The sequence below is a fragment of the Littorina saxatilis genome, linkage group LG4, assembly GCF_037325665.1.
Source record: "Littorina saxatilis isolate snail1 linkage group LG4, US_GU_Lsax_2.0, whole genome shotgun sequence".
Classification (NCBI taxonomy): domain Eukaryota; kingdom Metazoa; phylum Mollusca; class Gastropoda; order Littorinimorpha; family Littorinidae; genus Littorina; species Littorina saxatilis.
The window spans coordinates 5,021,451-5,031,450 of NC_090248.1; the positions used below are offsets into that span (position 1 = coordinate 5,021,451).

Genomic DNA, 10,000 nt, shown 5'->3' on the forward strand with positions numbered 1-10,000 from the left:
CATTGGTAAGTCACTACATCTACTCTCTCTCCAGCTCATTCTTCCTTTTTTGTGACAAAATTTGCTGCCAGAAACTGGCAATTATAATCCTCAGAATGCACCAGATTGCACCATTTTGCATCCTTTTTTTCAAACATTTTCCGGGGGGGGGGGGCATGCCCCCGGACCCCCTAGTATTCTAGGCGCTGCGCCGAGACGCTCATTCCTCCCTATTTTTATCTGGGAAAAGTTGGCAGCTATGCATATCCGGTGTCGATTGTAAACATGGACGAAGTTGCCGAGGTAAGTTCTGAAAATGCTAAAATAAATTCAGCAAAAGTGCATATGGAACATGTTTTTCGATGAGTTTTGTTAAGTTTAGTTTGGAGTTTTGGAAAATCCAGTTCATTGTCACCTCCCATTGTCACAAATAACTGGAGCGTGGTTTCTTTTCACTGTCTTCGAATCGCTGCCCTTTCAAACCGTGACGAGTTGGCGGTCCAGACTATTTGGTCTATGGCTGAACAGACCGGAGATGACCGTATATTTCCCAAACGATCTCGCGCAGGTGCAAACGCAAGCTCTGCGAGAGTAACAATACAGATCGAATTTACATCGAGACGTGATGCGAAAAATCGTTCTTTTGGTTTCTTAAAAATCGTACTTCTATTGTGGAAAGCGTGGTGGCGTAGTTTGGGTTAACAATCGTAGTAAATTACGCCAAAATCGTAAGGGTACACTCCAAACAAAAGTGTTCAGTTTTTGAACACTTTTCCTGTTACCAATTTTACGCACTTCTTGACGCGTCCGAAAGTGTTCATGTTGTATGTGTTCAGCATTTGAACTGGAAGTGTCCAAAAGTGTTCGAAAGCGTCAATTAGTGTTCAGTTCTAAATGTTAACAAGTGTCAGTTGTAGGTGTTCATAAGTGTTAAGAAGTGTCCAAAAGTGTTCATTATTGAACACTTATAAGCGTCAACTGAATGTTACCAATTTTACGCACTTATAAGTGTTCAAGAACGCTTTTTTGAACACTTAATGTTCAAAAGTTACTGTAAACAATACCACACTCCCACACCACCTCTTATGCTAGTAAAAATTTAGATAAATGTCCTCCAAAATTATCCGACCTCCCCCTGTCCTTGTCAAGCTCCCTTTCTCGTCTTTTGAACTCAAGAATGCTTGCAAATCTAATGGAAGAAGAAGGAGAAGAAGAAATCACTGAACCTGCATGATCGCTACATTCACCGAATCGGTGAATGCAGCGAAAAGCACAGCTAACACAAACAGCATGATGTGTGATCGTGACATTCAAGGTCGCACTTTTTTGCAAGTATTCGATGCCAGGATGATTACAAATAACTATAACCGTGTGTCTATAAAGCTGAGCGAAAAATCTACACGTGGAAGCGCGATAAAGCCGGAAGCGGAAGAAAAGATACTAAACGCCGTAAAGTATGTCGCAAAATGTCAGCATGGGTTACAACAGAACATTTATATAAATGGTACTAAACAAATTACAAGTATATGTAGATAATAAACCACGATACAGCTGGTTGTATGCCTGTCACCGTTTCGCGACATTTACGCAAGCTGAACACCAAGTGTTCATGTTTGTCTGTCTTTTGAACACTTACTTACACTATGACTGTGTTCAGATGGCGTCAGAAAGTGTTAACAAGTGCTCATCAAGCGTCCATATCCGATAAAGTGTTCAGTTTACTTAGTGAATGAACACCTGGTGTTCATGAATGAACACCTGGTGTTCAAGAAGTGCCCTGACTGGAACACTAGTTGATGCATGTTGAACACTTATTGACGCGTAAAGTGTAAAAATGTGTTCACAAAGTGTTAAACATATTTAGAGTGTAGGCAGGTCTGTCTTAAAGACCCACCCCATCTAACCCAGTTCACCATCCCTTCCCTATATTGTTGTCGCCGCTCTTGGTGTCGTGTGGTTATGGTTTGTATTATGTGTATGTGTAGATAACCATTGTATATTGTATTGTGTTGTAGTGTATTATATCCCATGACCTCCCTTCTTTGTCTCTGTTACTTCAGTATGGGTATATATGTTGTATTTTTATAGCTCAATAAATACATCATGGACTCAAAAAAATATATGATAGTGCAGATTCCGATTTGGGCGAAGAACTACTTTGCTCCCGACCTTTGACCTCGCGCCGAACAATGTGACACATTTGTATGAAGTTCCAAAATCGTATTGCACGGCTCAGAAAACCATATCAGTTGCACGCAAAAATGAATCTCAGAACTGATCTGATGTATGAGATGCAATAAGCAAACGTTTCTTTCATTATGAAAGCAATGCAGGTGGGAAAAAACGAACATTCAACTTACAAGATAACCAGATGCTAGCGAACCAAAACAAAAACACGAGTACCCTCCCCTTGCTTCGTTAGCAGACGACTTTTGAGAATCTGTCAGACCGTCCTTACCTGGCACGGTTGGGCTTCGCTATCATCAGCTGTTTCACGTGTTTTGCGAGCAAGTCTACTCTTTTGCCTGGCTCTGCAGTAAGTCCACATTGGCGATGAAGGTATCTAAGAACTTAACATGTGTGTATTTTTCCGTAATCCAGTCATATTCTTTCAAAATGCAATCAAGCGGCGGTGACAGACTTGGGTCCTGTTTTCATCGCATCAATACCAGTTTAGGTTCATGCAAACACACTCGCAAAACAGTTTATCATGTAGATACATTTCAAATAGGGAGCAAATGGTTAAATCTACATATGTGTTCCCTAAAATTTGCTTCTCTGTCAATAAGACTAATTGTATAATAATGCGTTCGAAAAAAACAACGTGGAATCGATTCTGAATCGAGTCGAGTAAGCCAAATGGGGGCCAAACCGGTTTCCCCGTTCCGCCGACCTGAAACGCAAAAGAATTGTGCGCTTCAACTAAATGGATTTCTATACGACTTCATTACTTTCTTGCAACTTATGAACCTTTACTTAACGCTTTTAAACGGTCTGAAAGTAGTGTTACCGCGTACTTATAGATGCACTCATTCGTTTTATTTTTTCAGCGACGGTCACTTAGTTTAAGGTTGCAAAAAGGCCATGTCTCGCTGAAAACACTGTTTCACACTCCACAGATCGCAAAAGTGCCGCTAGTAGTCTACACTTTGTGTTTGATGGTAGAATGGGATATACAGATTACAACACTCGTGGTTTTTTATATGGCTTGTATTTCAGTCAAGACCCAGCGGGAATATCAATCGAGAGCCACTCGCCAAAGGCTCGTGTCTCCCGATGATATTCATCCGCTGGGTCTTGACTGAAATACAAGCCATATAAAAAACCACTCGTGTTGTAACCTATACGTATTTGATTGTATTGTACTATATTGTACGGGTATTGTACCCAGGTGTGGGTCTTGCATTGTAATGCATTGTGTTATAATATTGTAATGTATTGTGTTGTAATGCATTGTGTTGTATTGTATAGTGTTGTAATGTCATATATTGTGTTGTAATGTATTGTGTTGTGATGTATTGTGTTGTAATGTATTGTGTTGTGATGTATTGTGTTGTAATGTATTGTGTTGTAATGCATTGTGTTGTAATGTATTGTGTTGTAATGTATTGTGTCGTGATGTTTTATATCACATTGGATCGCACACAGGTGTGGGTGACCATACCGGACCACCTGGTGGCCAAGCGCGTGCTGGACACGACCAACCTGACCGTGGTAGAGTACAATACACCGTCAGGCGTGCTGGAGGAGGTGATGATGAGCGGGTTCCGCGACGCCTACTTTAAAGGGGAAGGAGACGACTGGGGCCTTTTCCTCACCCTGCTAAAAGACCACTGCCACGCGCTCCTCTCTAACAACACCTTCTTCACACAGATCCGCGACATCCGGCCTGACTTCATCATCGTGGACAACATCCCCAACCTCAAGATGATGGCGGTGCTGGCGTACCGGTTGGGGGTTCCTTTCGCCTTCGTGGGGTCCGCGTACGACCCCATCCAGTTCAGGACCCCGTTCTCCCCAGCCATCGCTCCCGTCCCGCTCTTTCCCTTCACGCACCGCATGACGTTCGCTCAACGCATGCAGAACTCTTTGATTTTTCTGCTGAGCTCGCTTCACGACTACAGCTCATACAGTGACGCGGTCAGCCGCTACGCCCCCGAGATGCCTGACGTCCCCCTGGACCTGCTGGTAGCGCGCGCCGAGCTGTGGTTGGTGGAGATGGATCACGTGCTTGACTACCCGCGCTCTACACTCCCCAACGTGAAGCTGATTGGAGGCACCGCCACAGGGCCGGCCAAGCCTGTGCCGCCTCCTTTTAAAGCTTTCATGGATGGAGCCAGCCAGGGCGTCGTCATCGTCTCCTTCGGCAGCTACATTCTTGACCTCCCCAAGGCCGTCAGCGACAAGATCTTCACCGTGCTCATGCAGCTCCCAATGAAGTCTGTGTTCAGATCCAACCTGACGTCGCCTGACCCCAACAAGATTATGACGTCAACCTGGATTCCCCAGAACGATCTCCTCGGTCACAAGAACACGAAAGTGTTTGTCAGTCACTGCGGCAAAAACGGCCAATACGAGGCTCTCTTTCATGCTGTTCCGGTCGTAGCTGCACCCGTTTTTGCCGACCAAGGATACAACGCCCAGCGCATGCGCTCTAAAGGCTTTGCTGAAACTGTCGACATCCGTACAATCACTGGTGATGATTTGAAGGCGACGATTCTCAAAGTCGCAACGGAGAAGAGTTATAAAGACGCCATCAGTAAAGCCTCAGAAATCTTTCGCATCGAGTTTGGCGTACCCATGGAAAGAGCAGCATTTTGGCTGGATCACGTGATGAAATATGGCGGCGCCTACATGCGCTCAGCTGGACAGGAGATGCCTTTCTATCAGTTTATTTGCCTGGATGTAATTTTGTGCTATATCGGCGTTTTGGCCGTTGTGTGTTCTTTGGTGGGAACGTGCGCATATAAAGGCCTCAAGTTTATTTTTCGTTCACAGAAACATAAGACTGAATGAATGATTCGCATACATTAGAGAGCATACTCAATTAGTTATGCAAACGAGAGAGAGAGAGAGAGAGAGAGAGAGAGAGAGAGAGAGAGAGAGAGAGAGAGAGAGAGAGAGAGAGAGAGAGAGAGAGAGAGAGAGAGAGAGAGAGAGAATAGAACTCAGGTAGCTTCATGCATAATAACATATTGTTTGATAAGGATGTGAATATGCATTATATTTGTACATGACTGTCATGTCTTAAGTTTGGGGCTGAAATCGACTTCCTCAAAAGAATATAATACTCAAAGAAAAGCAGCATTAAGATCACCATTTGATATTACAATTAAGGCATGCTTATAACATGCAGGCATGTCGGTTTTTATTGTGAAGAATTAAAATGACCGTGTGGTTACGGCGACACAATTTGTGAAGACGCTGCTTTGGTCCACTGTGTGTGTGTGTGTGTGTGTGTGTGTGTGTGTGTGTGTGTGTGTGTGTGTGTGTGTGTGTGTGTGTGTGTGTGTGTGTGTGTGTGTGTGTGTGTGTTTGTGTGTGTTTTGTATTTGAATTGAAAACAACACTACAAACCACAGAAAGTCACAACAGGACAAGCGCACATACTTTAATCAAAACAATAATTGTCTAATGATATAGATTATTACTAATGATCCTACAGTTGTACACGTTTACAGTTACACACAAGCAAATGATATAAACTTGGCCAACAAATTATCGCAACAAATGTCAAGCCCAAATTAAAGCATTAATTCCTGTGTCATTTCATTAAAACTGTATATGCCAGTGAAGGCGGTTCACTTAACCTTCAGGATCACCTTTTGGATTACATATTTATTTTACAGGGATCACGTGACCGCCACTCAAAATCGACCAGACAAAAACAGAAGAGCCGAATGAAAAATCGACAAAAAATCACAATAGGCAAAACTTTGCAACTTTGACATACGAGAAGAAATTCAAACCAATTATCTACCCAGAACAGATTGTTTTGTTTTGCTGCCTTGCGTATTGCGCGTGCTATGCTATTCCTACTGATGCAGGTGTCGATCGCAAGAGCGGTCAAAAAAGGGACTACAGTCGAGACCGGATGTAAGAAAGTCGTCGGGACCCACTTTTTGTCTTTCATACATCCGGTCTTTACTAAATCCGGTTAACCGGATGTATGATAATATTGTGGATTGACTTTCATACATCCGGCCACGCGTCTGTTACTTGATAAAAGTAGGGTTTTTTTCATATCATTTTTGTATTTATTTGTTTTTTTATGTTTAAATGTTTTGATACATATCCTTGTTAGAAGAAAAGGTTTGTGAATAACAAGTGGAAAAGTACATGTACTTACATACACTGACACAGTCAGGACAACCGATAGAAAGAGCAACTGTTTGTGTAAGGAACTGTTCTGCTTTGCATAAGGCCGTGCACTCTCCGCCCCCACCCACCCCCCCCCGTCCCTCTGTGTGTGCGTGTGTGCGCGTACGTGCGTGTGTGTGTGTGTGTGTGTGTTTGTGTGTGGCTCAACTGTATTGTGTGTGTTCCCTCCACAACCCTTTTGCGCTTTTGACAATGTTTTTGGTCGTGGAAGCTTTGTAATGACCGTTGGCGTAGCAAATAACATTTTCTGAGTTCTCTCTCTCTCTCTCTCTTTCTCTCTCTCTATCTCTCTCTCTCTCTCTCTCTCTCTCTCTCTCTCTCTCTCTCTCTCTCCAAAACGCACACATTTATAACACACACACACACACGCGCGCGCACTGAATACAAAAAAGTGAGTTAAACTTAAAACCAGTATGGATTAAAACAACAACAACAACAACATAAAACAAGTCGCGTAAGGCGAAATTACTACATTTAGTCAAGCTGTGGAACTCACAGAATGAAACTGAACGTAGTCCGCCGCTAGTGCAAAAGGCAGTGAAAGTGACGAGCCTGTTTCTGTGCTTCATAGCACGCTTTACTGTACCTCTATTCGTTTTAACTTTCTGAGCGTGTTTTCAATCCAAACATATCATATCTATATGTTTTTGGAATCAGGAACCGACAAGGAATAAGATGAAATAGTTTTTAAAACGATTTCGGAAATTTAATTTTAATAATAATTTTTATATTTTTAATTTTCAGAGCTTGTTTTTAATCCAAATATAACATATGTATATGTTTTTTGAATCAGAAAATGACGAAGAATAAGATGAAATTGTTTTTGGATCGTTTGATAAAAAAATAATTTTAATTACAAGTTTCCGATTTTTAATGACCAAACTCACTCATTAGTTTTTAAGCCACCAAGCTGAAATGCAATACCAAACTCCGGCCTTTGTCGAAGATTGCTTTGCCAAAATTTCAATCAATTTAATTGAAAAATGAGGGTGTGACAGTGCCGCCTCAACTTTTACAAAAAGCCGGATATGACGTCATCAAAGGTATTTATCGAAAAAATGAAAAAAACGTCCGGGGATATCATACCCAGGAACTCTCATGTCAAATTTCATAAAGATCGGTCCAGTAGTTTAGTCTGAATCGCTCTACACATACACACAGACAGACACACACACACACACACAAACACACACATACACCACGACCCTCGTCTCGATTCCCCCCTCTATGTTAAAACATTTAGTCAAAACTTGACTAAATGTAAAAACAAGTCGCGTAAGGCGAAATTACAACATTTAGTCAAGCTGTCGAACTAACAGAATGAAACTGAACTCACTGCATTTTTACAGCAAGAGCGTATACTCGTAGCATCGTCAGTCCACCGCTCGATGCACAGGCAGTGAAATTGACAAGAAGATCGGGGTAGTAGTTGCGCTGAGAAGGATAGCATGCTTTTCTTTATCTCTATTCTTTTTAACTTTCTAAGCGTGTTTTTAATCCAAAAATATCACATCTATATGCTTTTGGAATCAGGAACCCACAAGGAATAAGATGAAATTGTTTTTAAATCGATTTCGGAAATTTTATTTTAATAATAATGTTTATATTTTTAAATTTCAGAGCTTGTTTTTAATCCGAATATAACATATTTATATGTTTTTGGAATCAGAACATGATGAAGAATAAGATGAACGTAAATTTGGATCGTTTTAAAAAAAAATGTTTTTTTTTACAATTTTCAGATTTTTAATGACCAAAGTCATCAATTAATTTTTAAGCCACCAAGCTGAAATGCAATACCGAAGTCCGGCCTTCGTGGAAGATTGCTGGGCCAAATTTTCAATCAATTTGATTGAAAATGAGGGTGTGACAGTGCCGCCTCAACTTTTACAAAAAGCCGGATATGACGTCATCAAAGGTATTTATCGAAAAAAAGATCCGGGGATATCATTCCCAGGAACTCTCATGTCAAATTTCATAAAGATCGGTCCAGTAGTTTGGTCTGAATCGCTCTACACACACACAGAGACAGACAGACAGACAGACAGACACACACACACACACACACACACACACACACACACACACACACACACACACACATACACCACAACCCTCGTCTCGATTCCCCCCTCTACGTTAAAACATTTAGTCAAAACTTGACTAAATGTAAAAACTGAGTCACACCCACGACCTATGCCGCTGGTTCTAATTGTACAAAAAAATGCCTTCCTGGGCTATTATGGCTCTTTAGTCATGACAAATTTATAACAGGCTTAAATGACTGAATAGACAAACAAAACAGATTATTAATGGAGTTAAACATAAAATCAGTTTAATGGATAAAATCAACAACAACAAGGAAGGAAGGGAAATTACTCTTACCACACTTTGGTGACTTGGGTCTACTTTCGTTTTCTTACAACCGGTCTTGCAACAACGCATTAATTTGTGCTGCTCGGGACCAGAGATTTGCTTTCATACAACCGGACTTTTATACATCCGATTTTCATACAACCGGAAAATTCTAAGTAATAACAAAGAGTAGCTTCTGCCGGGACCCTGCCTACCCCTTTCATACATCCAGACTTTCATACATCCGGTGTTTTATACATCCGGTCTATACTGTATTTGCGTCATAATTTTAGGGGTATCATGACAAAAAAGGCTGCACTTTAGCAATGACTTGGTGGATTGTTTTGAAACTTTCGACTTTGTATTTGAATTGAAAACAACACTACAAACCACAAAAAGTCACAAACAGACAACCACACATACTTTAATCAAAACAATCATTTTCTAATGATATATATTAATTAATTATAATTATTCTACAGTTGTACACATGTACAGTTACACAAAAGCAAATGATATCGATTAATCGTAATAATTATACAGTTGCACACATCTATAGTTACACATAAGCAATTTAGTTTGCTGAAACCTACCTAACCTCAAGCACAGTTTACCAATGTCTATGTTGAAAGAATATGCGGGTAACAACTAGTAACCTGTGCAATGTTTGCAATTTGCAAAGAGACACCATTATTCATTATTTATGGCAGTGTGAATTTGTTCAAACCTTTTGGAACAACCTTAAACAGTATATGAAAGAAAAATGTTTAAACTGCAGCAGGCTTGAGCTAAACCCCAGAATTGTATTATTTGGACAAGACGGCATTACACTGATGAAGATTTTGATTGCCAATTTTGTTGTATACAAATGTAGAATAAATAAAGTAAAGCCAACATTGAACTTTTTTTTAAAGGAACTGGCCTACACATACAAGATCGATAAACATATCCACTGTACAGAATTGAATTATGGAAAATGTAGGTTGAAGTGGGCTTCATATTTTACCCTTGTAGAACAGCACTTATTATAATTGATTGTATGTTGTATTGAATATGTTTTTATCCGTCATATCCACTCTATTATTATCTGACTTCTATGCATTGCATGACACACTGTACAATTGCCCGAATAAAAACATCTTTGAAGGAAATAGTGTTTATGTCAAACACAATTAATTGTACATGAAAAGCGACATGCTTTCTTCCCGCGTCCACTCAGCAGCTAAGGCATGCAGCATGTTACACGCTTGCAATACTTAAGTGTAACCCAATATCTCGCAGAACA

The 10,000-nt window shown here is 40.6% G+C and overlaps 2 protein-coding genes and 1 long non-coding RNA gene across 4 annotated transcripts in view; 1 reads left to right on the forward strand and 2 right to left on the reverse strand.

The window, feature by feature from the left end:
- LOC138963814 (UDP-glucuronosyltransferase 2A3-like) overlaps positions 1-5,391 on the forward strand; it is a 9,117-nt gene extending 3,726 nt beyond the window's left edge. The window contains exons 1-2 of one of the 2 annotated variants that reach the window (XM_070335668.1): positions 1-282; positions 3,628-5,391. The exon at positions 1-282 is cut by the window's left edge and continues 211 nt beyond it. In XM_070335668.1, the coding sequence (XP_070191769.1) occupies positions 265-282; positions 3,628-4,995 (1,386 nt within the window). In that variant the 5' untranslated portion in view covers positions 1-264 and the 3' untranslated portion in view covers positions 4,996-5,391. The remainder of the gene's footprint in view (positions 283-3,627) is intronic. The other variant, XM_070335667.1, reaches the window with a different exon arrangement.
- Positions 5,392-5,573: 182 nt separating this feature from the next.
- LOC138963826 (uncharacterized) lies at positions 5,574-6,054 on the reverse strand. The gene is made up of 2 exons (XR_011454928.1): positions 5,778-6,054; positions 5,574-5,738 (listed from the first exon to the last, which is right to left on the reverse strand). It is a non-coding gene; the product is annotated as an uncharacterized lncRNA (long non-coding RNA).
- A 3,069-nt stretch (positions 6,055-9,123) lies between these two features.
- The window catches only part of LOC138963906 (receptor-type tyrosine-protein phosphatase alpha-like), a 26,396-nt gene continuing 25,519 nt past the window's right edge, over positions 9,124-10,000 (reverse strand). Inside the window, exon 25 of the mRNA XM_070335757.1 lies at positions 9,124-10,000. This exon is cut by the window's right edge and continues 1,110 nt beyond it. The gene's annotated coding sequence lies outside the window, so the exon portion shown is untranslated.